The following is a 21949-nucleotide window of genomic DNA, read 5'->3' on the forward strand; positions in this document are numbered from 1 at the left end:
CGAGTTAAGAGGAAATAACGATGTTTGCGTTCACTACTTTTTGTAGTCAAAACTTGCGCCTACAGGGTCTGAATATGGAAAAACCCATCCAGAGAAATGCTGAAAAATGCGTGACAACTTGCCCCGGTCTCTTCTGAATGCAGGTATTGACCGAGGAGCTGTCCAGGTGCTGAAAAGGCGGTAATGATACTGCGCACTTATAATTAACAACAACCAATGAAAAGTTATCGTCAGTGCTGACAAGCGTAATCAGCAGAGGTTCTAAAATAAACGATCTTACAGGCATGAACACAGCATTTCAAGTGATTTTCCAGGGCGCTGCCCAAAAATCCTTCATTCAAGTTCAAGTTGGTCTGTTCTCTGTTGCCACCTCGTGGATGTCTGTGTTGTTATAGTTCCAGACGTCTCATCTAGGTTATAGTGGGGCTGATCCACAAGTCATGCAATTAAAGCAAAAACAAATTCTAAAATGTTATTACATTAGAATACAATAAAAATTGTTTATGGTTTCCCTCCAAAACAACAAGAAACACCTGAGCTCGTCCTCGTGATGTCCCTCTGTCTGACTCTCTCCCCCTCTCTCTCTTTCTCTCACTCACCGGTTTCTCACTCCCACGGTATTTTGACGTGTGTGTATATATATATTTTACTCGGAGAATTAAACTTCATGTGTCAGATGGCTTGAGTCCATATAATAATCTCGAGACAAACCCGTGGATATTAACCGGTGGGACAAAATACAGCAGAAGTGAATTTTGGAGATTCTCCTGTCGCCTTTTGAAGGATAAACACCGAATCAAGAATTGGCGCTGGATGGATTTTTATTTTCTTGTTCACTCTTCTGGTTTTGTGATATCAAGCGTCTCACGGCTACATCACGCGGTGTGAAGCATCCTCCGCGTGCCTCCGTTCTTCTGGATTTTATTGTGACACCTGTGACTTCGTAAGGTAAGCGCTCACCTTCCGCGTTTTGATCTAAAGTCAAGCCCTTTTTTCTTGTCTGCAATGTTAGGAGGATAGGAATATTTGAAAAGAGGAGCAGAAACTTAATTATGCTTTTTACATTCGATGATAATAAATGCATGTGCAGATATAAACCAGTTTATGCCAATATTGTGATCTTACAGAAACAGGTCTGGCAAAAGAATGATCTAAAAACCTGATGTAATTTAACACATGAGCAGCGCAATGATTTTTTGGCCATATTTCACTAACCCCGACAGTGATTGATGCGCGTTATTTGAAGATATTTAAAGATCATCTTAATTGAGAAATCAATAAGTCAGTCTTTTTCTATTCATTTTCTCTCTCTGTTTTTGGGGGGGGAGTGAGCATCGGTTAAACGGACTGAGCTTCTGACCTTCTGTAAAATCATCTGACACAAAGAAACATATTTATCATCGTCATCTTCACTAATAATGCATTCAAAATGATCATTTCAGTCCTTTGTTATGCCGCGGCTGAAGTGAGCAGATTCTTCATTTCTGCGTTTTAAATGATTCGATTTAAAGACCTCGTTACAGAGCCAATTAAGTCAGACTTCACGGTCTGCTGCGCGCTGGAGCTCAGAGGTGCGTCTGGAGAACAAGAACCGGACCGCCATCCAAAATACCAAGTTATATAGGTCGGGTTATTTTCGGAACTCACCTACAATTCTTTTCGTTATTTCTTAAGTGTGTAGCTTATTTCTCGCGCTTTGGATGTGCTGTTAGGTGCGCTGCTCTGTCAGAGCGCATTTCTGAACATGACAGAACACAAGACAAATTATCCTTGTGACGGGGAGTGAATTACTGCCATTTCAGAAGGATATCACAGATGCGTGAAATTATGCTGGAGATTCCTTGAAAACAAAAACGCTTGCTTTATTTGTATATGAGATACAGGACTGTATTATTTAGTATTATGTGCCATCACTTTGTTTTGTCCTAATTCTCCATATTTTCCGTATAGTGTGGGGTTTTTTTCTTCAGTCTAAAAGCTGTGAGGTGTTTCTCCTGGACTGATGGCGTCTTCTGCACCTTCTTCCTCGGCTCCTGAAATGGACCCAAACACGGCTAATTTACGACAACCTGCCACAAGTAGGTCTCTCTGGATAACGCGTTTTTCACTTGGCTTGTTTACTCCGTGGGGTGGCGATGTTCATCACTGCCTTAAAAAACACACAGCACCGTGTGAAATGTCTATTAGCTGACAGAGACAGCTAGAGAGACAAATGATAAATTATCTGATAGATAGATAGATAGATAGATAGATAGATAGATAGATAGATAGATAGATAGATAGATAGATGTTAAAACTGAAACTCCTAATTTAGGTTTTTGTCATAAAAATGTAAATTCTTAAATTTCAGGATCAAAGTGGAGGAACAGAGAGAGATCGATAAACAGACTATGTGTGCAGATGTATATAATAATAGGCTACTACTACTAATAATAATAATCTTATGTACGATTATTTTATCTCTTGTTCGTTTTTGGTATAATTTTAGTCTGAATTCAGATATGGAGATTATAAATAAAATTATGTTCTTAATTTTACTCTCAAAAAAGAGCATCCTACTTCTGCCTGATTACGTGTTGCAGTTAATTATGGTACCGATCTGATAACAATAGTCCTGCTTTTTGCTACGTTTTTATGGCAGCTTAAATAACAGCAATCAGCCATCGTCTGCTCTCAACAGTCCCACCTTAATAGCGTAATTACAAAAATTACCCGCCATCACGGTCCAATTCACAGTTTCCTTTGTAAATGTAGCCTACTTAAAATGCCCGAGTCAGGATTTAAAAAAAAATGCATAAAAGAAACGGATTTGATCTGATTTGATCGGGTTTAATAAACCTTAGTGTGCCTTTGTGTATATAAGCTATGTAAAAAAAATAATAATAATAATTTAAAACATCATGCACAAAAATAAACAATGCAATAATATAACGACGTAGTGCATATGTTAGGCTATATATTTGATGTTATATAAATTTTGTTATTAATCTATGTTGTCAAGGGAATTATATGTTGTGTTTTATTGTGCTTGCGTGCGCGTGTGCGTGTGTGTGTGTGTGTGTGTGTGTGTGTGTGTACTGCGCGTTTTGCCATTATCTCCCTGCCAAGCTCTATCTCACGCTCACTGACCTGAGGGGCGCGCGCTGTCTCTGCCTCGTGCTGACAGCGCGCGCCCGGGGCAGATAGAGCTAGATCTGCCTCCAGACACAACCCACCCCGGTGGATGATATCAATTCATATCAAACTATTGATAATAGGCCTAATAACAAATCTGCTTCGTTTCCTTTTCTATGCACATTTCATGCAAACATATTGTTTCTATAAAAATGCAAGCTCAAAACGTTATGAATATTGTTGTTCATGCTATTCAATACATGCGAATGCTTAATGTCGTGAGTGTGTGTGCATTTTTGTTTCATTGGCATCTGTCTGGTCACTAATGCTGGAGGTCATCCATGGTACATTTTCTCTAGTCTCACTGTATGACGGCTGGCAAGTCAAACACAAGCGATTCACTCAATTAATTCCGAGACCTCATTTCATGCCCGCTTATTTTAAACCGCCTCTTTGCCGGATGTGTGCCACCATCTATTAGCTGCCTGCCTCTCTGATAGCCTCTATTGATTCCTTAAAAAAAAAACTGAAATAGACACAAAAGAAGAAAAAAAGCCACAGAGCCGGCAAAGACCCAAATCTGTTGCGCACATTCATTGCCTTCTGCGTCAATGCATGCTGACCCTGCTTTATTAGGCGCACACATCCTCACCCATAGCATAAAAAATACAATGAAATATGGGATGTTGAACAGCTCTCCAAACGTCTCGTTTTAGCCTGCGACGCGTGGTACGGGGTTGCACACGGATGCACGAGGAAACTGGGCATGAAGATCTGTGGTAAGTTTCAGCCAACATCATTTCAGTCAGTGGGGTCACTCAAGGTGCCAAAACCAAAGGCACCTTTATCCATGCTGTTGTTACTCTGTTTACCCAGGTGTGAATACATTTGTGCCCTAGATAGGGAGCAAGTGACTGTCATTGCGTGTTTCCATCACATCAAAGGTCAGCGAGCTGATATTTACCCTGTAGGCTACAGTGTGAACAGGGTCTTAGTCTTTTGTTCTCTCATATCACCCCTTGTTCACTCGCGTTATTATTTTCCGGACAAAGGAATAGAAATCAGCCCGAAAGGAGAGGTTTACGCCAGCAAGACAAGAGAAAAATAGCCTAGAGAGTGCTGTGAATCGTCAGGGTCTGGATGGAAATATTCTCTCACGGTCAGTTAGGTAGGTTTTCGTAGCTGGATTTGTTCTACAGTGAAACTCTATATATCAGGAGAAAAAAGGGCTGCCGGTGTTGCTCTCTAGTCTATTAGTTTCCTAGTGGGTGGTTTTCTGTCTCTCTCTCTCTCAACTTGTCTTTTTACGCCACGCTGCTTTTTATAGCCTGCTAAAAGATGTGAAGAGGATTGGGTGTTTTTAAGATGATGACGTCTGGGAGGATGTGGCCATTGCTCGTGGTGAACTTTAAATCGTTTCATTCTCGTATCGCAAGGCAGGATCCTCTGGATTTAATTTCGCCTTCATTTAAAAAAAATAACATGTAATGATAATTATGCACTGATTATTGCAAAAACCATGATGCTAATTAATAATAAAAATGCATATGCTACAACCTACAGGAAAACACACACAAAATGAAAACTTAAATGATCATTCTGTCATTAAAATTCTATTGGAACGTACGCGAATGCATAAAGTGAAAAGAAAAAACTATAAACAATAAAAATATAAAAAATAAAATGTCTTTATTTCTTTCAAATTTATTTTCTTTCTTTTTGCATTCATGTAGCCTATTTCTTTATGTGTTTAATTTTGTTTATTTCTTTGGAGAGAGCTCATGCAGAAATAGATTTTGATTCAAATTAAAGAAACGAAAAGAAATTAAATGAATGCCTAATCCAGCGTGTGAAGTCATATCTTTTGTAATGATTTTGTACAGCTATTTAATCAGGATGTGTGTTTTATTTAAATTGCATGCACAATAAACATGCTTAACGTGCTTGTGAAGACCAAAAAGCCTTTGGTCTTTAGCTTGAGCGAAAACAGAAAAATCCATTTTGATAGCCGCAATAAAATCGTGTCGCCTATTGATGTTCAGCGCATCGCCAAAGATTTACGGCATCGAATAGTCATTAGCTCTTATCAGAACCGAGCCTGAATGAGAGAGATGGGCTGCACGGTGGGCAGAGGGGAGTATTAACGGGGGTCTGTTTTCTCTGATAATATTGTGTGATAGTCCTGCTCAAAATGAGAGAGATAACCGGCACGCAAAGACAAGCGGGCCCTCGCGACCGAATGACGGATGCTCTAAGGAAATATGCTGTTAAATATTGAGAAATATTCTTTATAATCTTACCAACCATCTGTGACCCATGTTTTACAATATTTAGTGGCTCTAAACAGTTCTCCATAAATAAAACCAGTCAGTACAAAATGTAGGCTATGAATTATGATTGAAAAACAAAAAAAAAAAACATATTTTGTATTGCTAACTATGGTGTTTGCAATTTTGGGTTCCTCAAAGAACCTTTCAGTGATCAGTTCTTAAAAGAACCATTTTTGGAATGCGAAGAACATTTTAAAAATCTAAAGAATGTTTTTCCATTATACAGAATCTTTAATGGATTCTTGAAGGTTCTTCATGGAACCATCGATGCCAGTAAAGAACCTTTATTTTTAATTATAATTGGGTCTTTAAGCTAAACCTGTTTGCCCGTGATCACGTAAGATGCTGCAATAAAACATCCTCGATAGATGGGAGCTTTAGGTTATTGAATGTGCCTGTCAACAGTTAATGGATCATCTAGTCAGTCAAGCGGAACCTGTGAAGGATGACAGACCCAGACTCAGCCGTGTTTCATGATCCAAAACACACACACACCCTGCGTGTCCTCTGATGTCATGGCTACAGTAACACCTCTGAACCTTCACCAATCCATAAACAGGCTAGCGCTGTCCTACTAAAACTCCAACCACTGGAATCAGCCTTAGGTATAAATATCAGAGAGCAAGCCTGCTGTTAGTTGCTTATGTTAAAGCAACTGGTTGGAGATACAACTTTTTTCCTCTAGCATCCAGAATCAAGGCTGAGGATATGTTTTGCAATTCTTCCCCGTGTTGTAATGATGCAGGTTTCCTGCAGAAGAACAACAGTCTGGATGAGAAGAGTCGGATGGTGGGCGCCTTCAAGGACAGCGCGAAGAACCAGATGTCGTGTGACAACAGCGAGCACTTCACGCGCGCAGAGACAGACTTCTCCAACCTGTTCGCTCGAGGTAACGACAAACCTCATTCTGAAACATGTTTTCATACGCTGCTGTACGCACATATATGCCAGAAAGTGTTAAACTTCTGAATCTAATGCTTTCTTGCTTCTAAATCAAACACTTGAAAGATAAAGAGATTAAATTTGATTATTCATAAATTATTGTAAACTAAAACCACGAGCACATATATCAGCAATATAGATAGATAGATAGATAGATAGATAGATAGACAGATAGATATAATACAAGCAAAAAATATGTATTTATTTATTGCTGATATTTTCACTAGTTGTCTCAGATGGAATAATGAACAAGAGAAATATCAGGAAAATATATATTTTAATATTTATTATATTTTTTTCTTTCCAAAATGTATTGTCAATAAAACTATTTAAAAGTTTATTTTAATTAATTAATTTGTTTTATTTATTTGTTTCAGAATTTTATGCATTTCCATGCAGAAACATGATCAATGTCAGTAACTGATTATTGACCTATAAATAATGCAGAATCTTAAAATCTCTTTATTTTTAGTTATATTTTTCTTAATTATTTCAAAATCAGAACCAGATATTTTTAAAGATTAGATAAAAAAAGAAAAAAAAAAAGAAATTTTTAGTGTGGGTTTTAGACTTTTCACCTCCACTATATGTATATTATTATTATTATTATTGCTTCACCTAGCAACACATTGCACATAAACCATAGATATGTAAAATATGCCGACTCACATGCTGGCTCACTCCATTCCAGATCTACTGCCCGCTAAAAATGGCGAGGAACCCACAATCCAGTTTCTTCTCGAGGTGGTGGAGATCCTCACCAATTATGTGCGCAAGACCTTTGACAGATCCACCAAAGTGCTGGATTTCCATCACCCTCACCAGCTCCTAGAGGGGATGGAGGGCTTCAACCTGGAGCTGTCTGACCAGCCAGAGTCGCTGGAGCAGATCCTGGTGGACTGCAGAGACACGCTCAAGTATGGAGTCAGAACAGGTACAGGCCCGTGGAGCGATTACCACACCGTCCAATCATCACATACACCCGGCATAAGTCAACATTAGTCAAGCTTTAACTTTAATCAATATAATTTACAGATGACAACAGAGATATGAGCTGATTATGCTATTAAATGATGATTCATTTATTCCTATTTGTTCACATAAGTCATATCTTGGTCATTTGAAAAGAGCAGTTTTGGATATTGCTATGTTGACAGTTGAGCAATTTAAATTCAATGTGTTTCCAAATGAGTTTGACTTGCTTATAATTTAATTTATAGGCAATATATGAAAGCAAACGGAGAAATCTAATGATATCTAATAACCACACAGATTTGATATTTACTTTTTTTTAAAGAATATAATACTTTTATTCAGCAGGGATGCATTAAATTGATCAAAAGTCATTTTATTTCAAATAAATGCTGTTCTTTTGAACTTTGTATTCGAAAAAAGAATCCTATAAAATGTATCACAAAAATGTATCATGGTTTCCACAAAAAAAAAAATTATAAAAACTAATAATAAAATAAATAAATAAACTATATATATATATATATATATATATACAGCACAACTGTTTTTCATATCAATAATAATCAGAAATGTTTCTTGAGCATCAAGCATATTAGAATGATTTCTACAGAATCATGTGACACTGAAGACTGGGGTTAATGATGCTAATAATTTAGCGTTGTATCACAAGAATAAATTATGTTTTAAAATAGATTACAAGAGAAAGCAGTTATATTAAGTGGTAAAAATATTTCACAATATTACTGTATTTTTGATCAAAAAGAGATTTTTTTTTCACAAACACTAAAAAATCCTACTGACCTCAAACTTTTCAGCAACAGTCTTTTGGCATGGTTGATTCATTTTATGACATTAAAGAGTATGTATTTGCAATTTGTACTTATAGTTCCTGTAAAATCTCTTTTTCTAGGTCATCCTAGATTCTTCAATCAGCTTTCATCTGGTCTGGACATCATCGGTCTGGCTGGAGAATGGCTCACCTCTACTGCCAACACTAACATGTGAGTTACTCGAGTCCTCTCGCTGGGGTCATTCAGCAATAACAACATGTTGTCTGTGTTATGTATATAAGTATTTCCGTTGCTCTGAGGTTATGTAAAGGGTTTGTTTGAACGCTATGGCTGGAGGCGCTGTCTTTGTCAAGGCTGTATCGAGTGATGTGTCTGAATGCTGTAGCCACCCCGCTGCCCTCCAGGCCTGTGAGATTGCATATTGATCAGCCCATAGAGTTACACATTTCACTGCTGATATAAAGAGCAAATTGAACGGAGCTGTTCTATTGGACATTTCTGTCTGATGAGTTGCTCATGCGATTTGCAAAGAAACGATAGTATAGATTGCACTGACACATTGAATATTTTTGTTTCCATTTAAATGGCAGAAAACACATATAGGCATGGGAAAGACTGGGGCTGGTTGTCACGTGTTTTCTCCAGGGAATATTTCTATTTTCAATGGCATTTTCTGTATCGACACAATCCTTCAAATCTACCTAAAAACGTTAATGGTAATGTTAATGGCAAAATACTGTAAAAAAGCTACAGTATGGTAAAATCCTCTTATTTACATTTCTAAACACAGTGAAAACTGTGATAAATCCAATAGGACATTTCATCTAATTTTACAGTAAAATTGACAGTTTTTGGAAGTAAAAAAAAAAAAAAAACACGTTATCTTACAGTGGAAAAACTCTAAACTGAATTCCCTGTGTGATACTTCACATTTGATGGGTTTTCATTGAAATAATTATGTTTCTTCTTAGTGTTTTGCTGTCAGTTATGTACATTAGGGTAATATGTTATCTTATGTTGTTAAATGAATGTTGTTTATTGCATTATTTTAGTGTCACTTGTGTTGCCATGATGACACTGTGCAACTTCTATATATTAATATATATCAGCTTGTGCCAAAGTATCATTAAAATGCTAGTTTTTATTAATATTTAAAATAAGTTTTTATTTGTATATATTCATTTATATTAAATAATATAATTCATATTTAATATTAATTATATATTAATATTTTCTGTTTTAATTTGAGTTAAAATTGTAATCATTTTGTGGTTTTGTCTTTTTTAGTAGTTCTTATTTATTTTATATATGACTATATCATTTTTATTATTTTTTTCAGTATTAGTTTTAGTTATTTTAGTACACTGAGTTAAAATAAATAAACATGAGAAATGTTGCCTTTGCAACTTTGAAATAAATAGATTTTTATATTTTATTTTATTTCATTGAACATTTTCTTATTTCAAGTAACAAAAATGTTTTTTTATGGTTTTAGTTTTGGTTTTAATTTTAGTCAACTAAAGCCTGGCTTGTGCTGAGATTTGATTCATCATGTGTCGTTCTCTTTGCCACCTATGTTGTTATGTTATTAGTTAATATACTAACCTACTTTAGTAGGTATATTAACTTTATATAAATTTAAGTTAAATCCATAAAACCCTAAAATGTTGCTAACATAGTTTTAGGTAAAGTTGATACATTTTACTTTGTTCCTTATATAATATAAATCACCCAAGTTATTACTAGAAAGAACAAGCATTTGTGCAGCTGGACATTTGGAATCACTTAATAAGCTATAACCGTTCCCCAGGTGGAAACTAGCCCCTTCTTCAGCTATACAACAGAAGCTGATGGGTTTTTTCATGAATCTTATGCTGCTGCTGTTAGTGCAGCACTGAGGAGTCTTACAGCACTAAAGCACAGAATGGACTTGTACCAAATCTATTTAACAGCCCATTGATTGCGTGTGACTGTGGGCTGGTAGGAAGTGTGTGCCAGCTGGGACCAGCCAGTCGAAGAGCGTGTCCCTGTGGGCCGCGCAGTCTGGCCATCGCATTTTACTCCCGGAGGCCATTTTGATCTCAGAGGACCGAGCACTTCATTACAGCTGTCTTACTTAATATAAATAGAGAGCTTCTTATAATAGAAGTCAGTTAAGATGAAAAAAGCCTTGTTAAATTGCCATAACTATGAACAATGGGTTTTGGCAAAAGGGAATTACTTTGATTAATATCCTCTTAAGCTAATTCACACCACATATGCAGAGGAAGAGCAGAGCCAAAAACATAAAAGAATCAAAGTTTTTACATCCATATCATATTTGCACACTTGCATTTCTGTAGTGCTTGTTTCTCAATAGTGTGACATCGAATATTCATAGGGTCTGTTCCATTGTGAGCTGCCTGCAAAGGCAGTATTTTAAGGCATCATAATTGCATTCCAGCATGAAATATGTTTGAATTGATCAGCATAAATATGTTGCTCTAGGATAACCCCATTTTAGACTAAAGCAGCATCACATGTAATGCTGCTTTCAAGGTCATGTGTGAACCTCGTACCTCCAAGTCAGGAAAATAAAAAAACTAAATTAGCCTAAACAAAACAAAAGAATTCAAAGCATTCAAAATGATGAAAATTATTCATTTCAACACTGAAAAATTTAACTTTGGATCAACTTAAAAATTAGATTAGACAAAATAAAATATTTTTTATTATAAATTTAATCAATATACAATACTATTTGGCAAGTTTTTTGGCAATTCTTTTTACAACTTAATTTCCCCATTAAAAATGATACAGTAAATTTGTTAGCTTATACCTATACTATAAATAAAGACAGGAACATTCTCTTCAAAAGACCTTAATGTCATCTTTTTTAAAATATGCATCTTCTTCTCTCTTATATACCAAGAAAAGTCAAAAAATCTAGTCAGTGTCTGACCATCAACATGTGGTGTCAAGCAAAAAATTATATTTAAATAAAATTATTTCTTTTTTTGTGTGTGTGTGTTATAATGTTATTTATCACTTTGAATTTGACTTTGGTTGGTCATTCATGTACTTGGAACTCATAATTACGATATTTCCGACTCCTCTTTGAAGGGCGTATATAAAAAGATATGCCCAGAGAGCAGTGTGATAAGTTCAGTGTAATATGGCAGACAAAGCAAGAGCATACACTTATATAATTGTTGCCTATTTCAGCCTATATATGTGTGTTTGAAATGTATTTTCATGCCATTAGCTTAGTATAATAAGTGTTTTTTTGCATTTGTTTGATGCACACAGTCACCACAATTTTCATTTTGCACATGCAGTAGATACTAAGGTTTCAGAACAGCTTACTTTATATGATTTTTACCTCATTATAAATAAAGAACGTCCTCAAGTGCTGCTGACATTTGAGAAGCCAAGAGGTGATCGATGTGTTGGACGGTTTTTCTTTATTAAACCTTGAATTTTGCCCTTTCTTCATATCTCATTCCTGTAAAGCACCAATATGAGGTTAAAAAGCACTATATTTGTATCTGAAGGCGGATGCTAGCTCTTGTACATGAAGCTCTAATGGCAGAGGTGTGTTAGTTCAGCAGATGAGAGTGTGGGAGTCTCTCTGGGAGGAGGATGTTGATTAGTGCTTCACTCTGACGCTGAAGCATTTTCAGATTCTCAGGATAAACGTTTCTCCATCTCTCCCACATGATGCCATCGTCTTGCTCCAGGGATAAAGCTGTTCTGTCGGCCTCCCACCGCTCTCTGCCCCATTTTGAAGGATTTCACCTGCAATGTTTGAAGACGTTTCATTTCGTCACTGCTGAGTGTCGCTTTTGCTGTTGCCACCTTCTCACACACACACACACACACACGCACGCACGCACACACACACACACACACATAAGCGTGCTGTAGAAAGGGCTTTGTGAGAAGAGAAAGGGGAGTGTGCTCTTGTCTGTGATTCAGTGAATGGACGGGATGCAAATGCTGCTTATTCTGTCATTATTCACTGTGACTAATTTAGACCCATTATTTCTCATCAGCAGTGACACACACTGACCGGCAGCTAATGGACTGACACACACACACACACACACAAAGAGAACTACTCCAACACCCTCAAAATAGCTTCACATAAAATACAAGAGATATTTACATGAAATTTTAGTCATATTTCCAGCTGGTTGCTGCATTGTAAGGTGGTTGTGTTGTTTCTACGGTGTTGCTAGGTGGTTGCCAAGGTGTTTTGGGGTGGTTGATAGGGCCCTATATCTCTTAGACAAATGATTTTCAATGTCAAAGAATGTAAAATACACAATATTTACTCATAATTGAAAATTCTGTATTACACAGCAAAAAATAAAAATAAATCTTACTCGGTATTTTGTATTGTTTACCATTACAAATAGCTAAACATTCTTAAATCAAGATACATTTCTTGAGACACAAAATGACATAAGATATAAAGGCTTGTTTTTTTAAAAATGTATCAAAATAAAGTGGGATTTTGCTTAAAATAAGAAAGAATATCTGCCAATGCACTTAATTAAAAATAATTATAATAATTTCCCACCCCATATTTTTGTTATATATATATATATATATATATATATATATATATAATAAGAAAATTATTTTTGCTGTCTAATTATTGATAAGACAATCTGTAATCACTTGACCAACATGTTGTGTTTATATTGAGCATTTGATTATGATTTTATGTTATGAAAATGTATATTACACAGTGCATTTTAATTTCATAATATAGGTGACTATATAAACGGTCCCAATATGCATTGTGCATTCAGGCAGATATTAAATTTCCTGTTGGTTTCTCCTCCTTTGTACATGAAAATGTAATTTGTCAAATCCAACACGTGTTATAGGCCTGCGCAAGAAACATTGTTCTATTTATACGACATTATGACAGCTGGAATCATGTTTTCGCTGTGTGTTATTGATGATTCCCCGTTATTTAACTGTCTCAAATCTTTGTTCCTTTTTGTGACGGAGCTGAACAATGAGTCTGCCCGGGGCTGTTCCGTGTCCTAGTTGTGTTCCATCACACGTTCATCCACTTTCGTCCATCCTTTCTGTGAATGAGATGGATTTGTGCTGAAGCGCGGTCTTATCTCGCGCGCGCAGCCGTCCCCTCATTTGTGCGCTGTCTGTCCCCCGTCAGGCTGAACTCCTCCATTTAGATGGACAGATAGCCATCAGAGTACTGACTCCCTTCATTAAAACAGCCTGAAATGAGCCCTTATCTAGTCTATCACAGCCGTCTTTTAATTAGCGATATTCAAAGCAGCCGAGAGGGACACAATGTATCTCTGATGGAACAGTATGTGATGTCTGCAGGAACTGTGAGTCTCTGAAGCAGTTGTTGCCAGATTTTGACAATTTACAGAAGTGGAACATTAATAGGCTGTTAATTTAATAGCATAAATACGAACCTCATAACCATGTGCAAATTTAAAATGTTCAACCCAAAATCGAAGTTAAATTAAAAAAAATTTTAAATAATAATTTTTATCTTCCTTATTTTTCTAGGCGAAATTAAGCTATTTTTTGGATAAGGCAATAAGGGATACAGCTGAGGCTACTGCATGCGCACATCAATAGTCCTAAAGCGTAATGTTTGTCAAACAACAATAATAACTGTTTTTGCATTATTATAAGGGGTAGGTTTAGGGTTGGGGTAGGTGTAGACGTTATAACCCTGCTGAAAACAAACAACAGACACCATTACAAAATTTGTAATGGTTTTACTGGTTAGCCTATAATGGGACTTGTAGTGGTAATTGGTCACCTTTTATTGGTGGCTTGTTAAAACCAATAAGTCCTAATGGAATATGTTCCAAAACACACTACAAAATCTTTTTTTTTTTAACAGTTAAACGTTGATGGGTAATGTTTGTAATGGTATTTGTAGTGGAAACCATTCGAATTTTCTGTGATGGTTTCTATTGTTTTTTTTCAGCAGGGAAAACACAATCTAATAGATATAAAATTTAATTTATTGGACGTAGTTTTATCCCTTATAGCCACAACCCTATTTTTCTGGTGAATGTGCGACACTTCCGATTCATTAGCTGCAATAGGCTATAAGTAAATATTAATTAAGTAGCCAAACCAAAAGTGCAGTAGTATTTCCCTGTTGAAAAAAACAGCGTATTAGGCATGTTTTGAAGCATGGCTGCTAGTTTGAGCTGGTGGTCCTTAGCTGGTCGTGAGCTGGTTTAAGCTGGTTCTTAGGTGGTCATGTGCTGGTCCTAAGCTGGTCCTAAGCAACTGCTTAGGACCAGCTTAGGACCAGCACATGACCAACCAGCTCAAACCAGCAGCCATGCTTCAAAACATACCTAACCAGCATATGCTGGATTTTTCAACAGGGTTGCACTACAAATCAGTGTGTTAATGAATATGATAATAAATTAAAATAATATGAAAAGAAATAGCTACCAATTTGCAATATTTAGAAGCGTATAACACACAGTTTTTGTACAGTTAAAGTAACTGAAAGCCAATAACAGAAGTCTCGCACATAAGTTACAAAGGACCCACTGTTAGCCTACGTTAAAAATAAGGTGGATACAAGAACTAAACATCCAGATATTTTTTCTGCACTGGAAAAGATGAGTTTTCGATGGTGTAGAAAGAAAAAAAAAAAGGTTACTGGAGTACGTTTTGCGAGAAAATACCATTTCAGTCTTTCTGCTTCAAGTCTCACATGACTAAATCTGGTCTTCCTGTGTGTTGCTCAGGTTCACATATGAAATCGCTCCTGTGTTTGTTCTGATGGAGCAGCTGACCCTCAAGAAGATGAGAGAGATCATTGGATGGCCTAATGGTGATGGCGATGGACTCTTCTCACCAGGTAAACTGGTCCATAACAAACTGAATGATGAAATATCGCCATTGCAAACGTAACCCAAAAGGTTGTGCATACAATTAGGTGATGAGGAAATTATGGCATTTTTGTGTTGGCTGAACTATTCCTTTGGCTAACACATTTTATTTTGATGCTGTACTGTGATGAATCTGTTCACAGGTGGTGCCATATCAAACATGTACAGTGTGATGGTTGCGCGGTATAAGTATTTCCCTGAAGTCAAAACCAAAGGCATGTCTGCAGCACCACGACTCGTGCTTTTCACTTCTGAACATGTAAGCATTCACTTTCACTGCAGTTAAGCAGAGGATTTGTCTCTCTCTAGGGGTCATATATTACATAAGAACGCCTAATATTAGCTTACCTAATTCGATACTGAGCTCAAAAATATATTTTGTATAGGCCTATTATCAGCTTTAATGCACTTACTAAAATAACAAAAGCAGTCAAAAGTTTTGGTTTTTAAGGCAAAAAGAAATATTAAAAATGTAGATCATTTAACTTGCAATCTGCAAAGGACTGTAAAAAAAATGCATTCAAATATTCTATGTAATGTCAAAGAACCATATGTCACTGGCCATAATTATAACCTTGAAAATCATGTGAAAATCGTTAAATAGTTGTAACCTGGCTCAGAGGAAGATATGACTTATGTCTTAGTGGCAGTTTTTTAAAGGATATACAAAACTTCACCTTACAAATGATCATAGAAAGCAAATATGCTACGAAATGTGTGGCATACTCGTGTAAAACAAGCACTATTTTTGGAATAAGAAGTCCAAAATTAGTGATTAAAAACAAGTATTTACATTTCAATCGGCAAATATGGTATTATTTTTGAAGTATTAGTGTACAGTTGCATTAATTTTATGCTATTTGGCCATTTGATTAATTGGCAACTCAACTGTTTGTTTTTTGCAGAGTCATTATTCAATCAAAAAGGCAGGAGCAGTGCTGGGATTTGGCAAAGAAAACGTAATTCTCCTGAAGACAGACGAGAGGTATCATCTTCTTTTGAGCTCTTAACCACTACGTTACTTTCTTTCAAAGCTCATGTTTTATTTTCTAGAGTCCCTCCCACTTACACCTCATTGGCTGTCTTGTTTCAGGGGGCGTGTCATACCTGCTGACTTAGAGGCCAAGATCATTGATGCCAAACAGAAGGTAAGTAGATGCTCAAACTCACTGCGCGGTTCTGTTTTGCTAAGACAAGTGAGTGAGAGTATTTAACCTCAGTGCCTGAAGAGTTCAGTGGATCAATACTGGAGCAGGTATTCTCAAGCTGATGGATGATTTGACCTTTAAGTACTAATTCTAAGTCTCTCTGTTAATTCTAAAGTGGGAACTTGCTGTTAGGGCAGTATCTTTAGGCCATGTACTATCAGCAGTGAATGTAATTTTGAATGTTTATTTCAGGGTTACGTGCCACTGTTTGTGAACGCAACAGCTGGCACCACAGTATATGGAGCATTCGATCCCATTAACGACATTGCCGACATCTGTGAGAAGTACAACCTGTGGTTACATGTGGATGTAAGTTTGAATCAAATATATACATGCATTTCCAATTAGTGCTTTCAGAATTTGCTGAAATGGTAACTAAATAGATGAATATAATAAATGCTTTAGCTTTCCTGTAGCTCAAATAGTAGAGCATGGCGCTAGCAACGCCAAGATCATGGGTTCGATTCCCAGGGAAAGCAAGAGCTGATAAAATGTAAAAACTGTTACTTGAATGCAGTGTAAGTCGCTTTGGATAAAAGCGTCTGCTAAATGCATAAATGTAAATGGAGCATTGATTAAATGAATTAATGCATCTGAAATCATTCAGTCAATGGTGTTTGTACATGTCTAGGGTGCTTGGGGTGGAGGACTGCTGATGTCCAGGAAACACCGTCACAAGTTAAGCGGCATTGAGAGGTATGCAAAAATCACACGAGATGAGGTGCTAAAATGACTGTATATCGAAAATAAAGGTGCAGTGTGACCTGAAAACCCACATGTCTGTTTCAGAGCAAACTCAGTCACATGGAACCCTCATAAGATGATGGGTGTACCACTGCAGTGCTCAGCCATCCTGGTTAGAGATAAGGTGAGACAGTAAACAGTCAAACGAAATAAACTGTCAGGATTTATCACACACTAGGGCCCCATTTACATCTGGCATTAACATTTGCCTTGGAAAAGCCCGTCTATATACATGACTGTTAAAAAGTTTGGGGTCAGTAAGATTACTTTTATTCAGCAAGGACACATCAAATTGACCAGAAGTGACAATAAAGACATTTGTAATCTTACAAACGATTTCTATTTCAAATCACTGAAAAAAATCAGTTTAAAAAAAAAAAATCATTAGCACACCTGTTTTCAGCATTGATAATTAGCAGAAATGTTTCTTGAGCAGCAAATCAGCATATTAGAATGATTTCTGAAGAATCATCTGACACTGAAGACTGGAGTAATGATGCTGAAAATTCAGCTTTGCATCACATGAATAAATTACATTTTATATATAATATATTCAATTTTTTAAATGATAATATTTCTCAATATTTTTGTTCTTACTGTATTTTTGATCAAATAAATGCAGCCTTAGTGAGCAGAAGACACTTCTTTCAAAAACATTAAGAATCCTGTACAAGTCTAAAGAAGATCAAAAATCTTGGATATGCAGATACGCACCAAACTCATTTGTATAAATGTTTCTGCTAAATGAATTTATGCAGATCAAGTCAATTCAAATGCATTTTTAGTTTAGTTATACTGATCACAGGAGTTGTGTTTCTGTTGCAGGGTATTCTGCAGGGCTGCAACTCCATGTGCGCTGGATACCTCTTCCAACCAGACAAACAGTACGACGTGACCTACGACACCGGCGACAAGGCCATCCAGTGTGGCAGACATGTAGACATCTTCAAATTCTGGCTCATGTGGAAGGCCAAGGTGGGTCACAACAGCTGACATTATGCCATGTCAAATCAATACTGTATATAGTGCTTTTCACAATACACATCGCTTCAAAAACAGCTTCACAGAAAATGATAATGATGTATCTTAATATCTTCATGCCTTATAGTTGCATTATATAGAGCTGGGCGATAATATAGTTTATATTTTGTGACAAAATTTGCAAGTATATATGAGTATACTGTGCGTATGTGGATAAAGTTGGACATACTTATATGTTCAACTTTATATAGAGAGCTGGGTGATACATTTTGCAACAAAATAAAAAAATTAGGTAGTTGAGATTTGCTATATACTATATGTTGCTTTATATATACTGTATATATGCAAAGAAAGTTGGATATAATATCTGCAATAATATTGCAGCAATATAAACAATCACAAAGCCAAGATTTGCTATACAGTATATTTCTTTATATATATTGCATGTATTATATTGTACATTATGTATTATGTATGCCGGTAAAGTGGTATATATGCACTATATTCCCACATTTTAAAATAAAACAATTATGTGGCTATAGCAATGAGTATTTTGCTGAGAAACACACATTTTTATTCTGACTGGTGAATTTTATCCATGCAGGGCACAATTGGGTTTGAGCAGCATATTGACAGATGTCTGGAGCTTTCTGAATATCTCTACAATAAAATCAAGAACCGTGAGGGATATGAAATGGTCTTTGAGGGCCAGGTTTGTATCAGGCACATGCATACTTAAGTATAGATTGAAAAAACTGCTTACCTAATACTAAATGTAATGACTTTACTTATTGCTTGCTTTTGTTCTCTGCAGCCCCAGCACACAAATGTTTGCTTCTGGTATATTCCACCAAGCTTGCGCGGCATGCCACACGGAGACGAACGAAGGGAGAAACTACACAGGGTACTTCATCTCATTTCAGTTATACAAAATGAGAGTAACAAGCACACAAACTGGTAGTGATCAAAACGAATTTGACAAATCTTGTGGTTTTGAAGCTTTTATCAAAGAGTCATGTGATTTCAACAGATGAGGCTACGCTACGTCATACTTTTTTTGAACCTTTTAAAAACATTTTAAAATTACAAGGATTCCATTTTGGTTTCCCCAAATAAACTTTAAGCTCAGAACAGTCCTTAAAGGAATAGTTCAGTCGAAAATTTACTCACCCTTAAGCTATTCAAGATGTATGAGTTTTGGAGAAATGTAGCATCACATCACTTGCTGAGCAATAGATGCTGTGCAGTGAATGGGTGCCGTCAGAATGAGAGTCCAAACAGCTGATAAAAACATCACAATAATCCACACCAGTCCAGTCCATCAACTAATGTCTTATGAAGTGAAAAGCTGCATGTTTGTAAGAAACAAATCCATTGTTCTGGCTAAAATATGAGTCTGTAATCCATAATAACACTTGTGAAAAAGTCATTTCATCTGAATCAGGAGAGAAATGTGCACAGATCAACAAGAGATCGACTTTTTCACTGGAGGAAGTGTTATTATGGATTATGGATTTGTGTTTTAAAGTTAAGTTAAAGGGATAGTTCACCCAAAAATGAAAATTCTGTCATTATTTACTCCCCCTCAAGTAGTTCCAAACCTGTATGAATGTCTTTGTTCTGCCGAACACAAAGGAAGATATTTTGAAGAAAGTTTGCAACCAGGCTGTTTTGGGGCACCATTGACTTCCATAGTAGGAAAAAAAATACTATGGAAGTCAATGGTGCTAAGCTACTCTCTGTTTCCACATTCTTCAGAATATCTTCCTTTGTGTTCAGCAGAACAAAGACATTCATACAGGTTTGGAACTACTTGAGGACGAGTAAATGATGACAGAATTTTCATTTTTGGGTGAACTATCCCTTTAAGATATTAATTAATGGACTGGAGTCATGTGGATTGCTTGTGGATGTTTTTATAAGCTGTTTGGACTCATTCTGACGGCACCCATTCACTGCAGAGGATCCACTGCTGAGCAAGTGATGTGATGCTACATTTCTCCAAATCTGTTCAGATAAAGAAACAAACTCTTTGACATCTTGAATGGCCTGAGGATAAGGAAATTGTCAGCAACTTTTCATTTTTTGGTGAACTGTTCCTTTAAAAGGACATTTTTTTCTTAATGTGAAGAAAATTTTAATAATCTAAAGAAGCCTTTTCACTACAAAGAACCAGGAAAAGTCATTGGATGTTAAAGGATCTTCAAGGAACCATCAATGCCAATAAAAAACTTTTATTTTTAAGAGTATATATGCTGTTGATCTTGTGAACCCATGTTCTTTAATGGTATCTAATTATTCGTAGATTACATGTAATAACACTTTCATGAAAATATTTGCAATTAGTTTGTAGAGGATGTCATCATATGTACATATTTGGTTTGTCTTTTCATTCCATTTACTTTCCAAATGTACCAGTTTATGGTTTTTCCAGTGCTTTGAGACAATGAATCATTTTACAAAGAAAATTGGTTCAGCTGAGCTTCATTTCTCCCATTGCTACAAACTTGTGTCATAATTACTCTCCGTCTCCCCTGCAGGTGGCGCCGAAGATCAAAGCACTGATGATGGAGTGCGGCACAACCATGGTAGGATACCAACCACAGGGAGACAAGGTCAACTTCTTCCGAATGGTCGTCTCCAATCACGCCGTCACCATGTCTGACATTGATTTCCTCATCGATGAGATCGAGAGGCTGGGTCACGACCTGTAACTAAGAGCAGAGACCTGCAGTTCTGTGTCTATATTCAAGGCTCAGGCATCTCGACAGGACGGTTGCCTGGTCTACACATTTAATGGCTGTGTTTCAACGTCGTATTGTGGTCCAAGATGTTTTGTCCTTCTTCTCAATGTCTTTAGAACTTTAACTTACAGATTACGTAGCCCGTATAGCTAAACAGTCACATTTTAACATAGTTTAAATCCATTGGGATCGTGTGTAACAGTCGGTGCTTGGGTTTGTAAATACAATATAAAGACAAGCAAAGACGCGCCACCCTTTTAATGAAGCTCAAACCCCTTTCTGTGTAGTAGTGGGGTCTGTGTGTAAACCAGTGGTTGATCCGTATTTTAGTGTTGTGTTTCCTAAACTAACCTTGTAGTAGGTCATGTAAAGTGTTTAATCAACACCTTTGTGAGGTGAAACATAAATATTCAGTTTTCAGTTTGAAATGTACTGATATAAATCTATAAACAAAGACTTTATTTATATTGTGAGCCAACGGTGTTCAAAGGTATTTCTCTCATTCGTAACGGTTCTTCATTTGTATTTAAAGAATATATATATATATATATATATATATATATATATATATATATTATATATAATCAAACAAGTTTAGGCTAATGTTTATGGTCCAGTAGTGTACTTGTGAGCCAAAGACAGAACTAGTGCCATACATTTTACAATATACTCAATATTCTTTGAAATAAGCAAGCGTATAAATTATAGTATAAATCTATACACAGTTATTTACATATGAATATATTGTATATGTTTGTCGTTGAGGCCCTTAACTCTGTGCAATCAGTGCGTTAGTGTTATAATGTTATCATGTGTATCTTTGACTGAATGTTATAAGCAATCCTATCAATTATATGAAGGTAGATAGTTACCAGATGTATAGTACTAATTATTGATATTCAACTCAGGCGATTATAGCATCATATTTAAAAAAAAAAAAAAAAAAAGAGAAGAGAAGAAATAAGAGAAAACAATAAAGCAAAAAGCACAAACTTAGAAGGAAGGCTGGAAATGTCCTCAGGATGCTGGAAGATTGTGTTCATGTTCATACTTATTAAAAGTGTATTGCTATGCGGTATTTAGATTCAGCTGTTGTCTTTGGAACATGTGAAAGATTCATGTTTGTCCAAAGTGTTTTTGACAAATGCACAATAATCTTTTTCCTCTATTGCTGTAAATGGTTGACTGTACATGTTGAATGTGAGGAGGGCGATCTGGTCT

The 21949-nt window shown here is 36.3% G+C and overlaps 1 protein-coding gene across 2 annotated transcripts; it reads left to right on the forward strand.

The window, feature by feature from the left end:
* The first annotated feature begins 607 nt into the window (after positions 1 to 607).
* gad1b (glutamate decarboxylase 1b) lies at positions 608 to 21684 on the forward strand. Of its 2 annotated transcripts, XM_058780306.1 has the most exons (17): positions 608 to 948; positions 1951 to 2078; positions 3831 to 3893; positions 6190 to 6333; positions 7078 to 7320; positions 8272 to 8362; positions 14908 to 15020; positions 15195 to 15310; positions 15957 to 16036; positions 16145 to 16199; positions 16452 to 16568; positions 16891 to 16955; positions 17049 to 17127; positions 17829 to 17978; positions 18589 to 18696; positions 18799 to 18888; positions 20525 to 21684. In XM_058780306.1, exons 2-17 carry the CDS (start codon positions 2003 to 2005, stop codon positions 20696 to 20698), a joined length of 1764 nt encoding a protein of 587 aa, XP_058636289.1. In that variant the 5' UTR covers positions 608 to 948; positions 1951 to 2002; the 3' UTR covers positions 20699 to 21684. The 2 variants fall into 2 exon arrangements, with proteins under 2 accessions (XP_058636289.1, XP_058636290.1); XM_058780307.1 differs by lacking the exon at positions 3831 to 3893.
* Positions 21685 to 21949: the final 265 nt, after the last annotated feature.

The sequence above is a fragment of the Onychostoma macrolepis genome, chromosome 06, assembly GCF_012432095.1.
Source record: "Onychostoma macrolepis isolate SWU-2019 chromosome 06, ASM1243209v1, whole genome shotgun sequence".
Classification (NCBI taxonomy): domain Eukaryota; kingdom Metazoa; phylum Chordata; class Actinopteri; order Cypriniformes; family Cyprinidae; genus Onychostoma; species Onychostoma macrolepis.

Excerpts from the sequence above, each read along its gene's own strand:
- gad1b (XM_058780306.1), top strand. The coding sequence starts at position 2,003 with ATGGCGTCTTCTGCACCTTCTTCCTCGGCTCCTGAAATGGACCCAAAC. Across the intron at positions 3,894-6,189 it reads ACTGGGCATGAAGATCTGTG|GTTTCCTGCAGAAGAACAAC; the intron begins GTAAGTTTCAGC and ends GTAATGATGCAG. Across the intron at positions 16,037-16,144 it reads CTCCTGAAGACAGACGAGAG|GGGGCGTGTCATACCTGCTG; the intron begins GTATCATCTTCT and ends GTCTTGTTTCAG.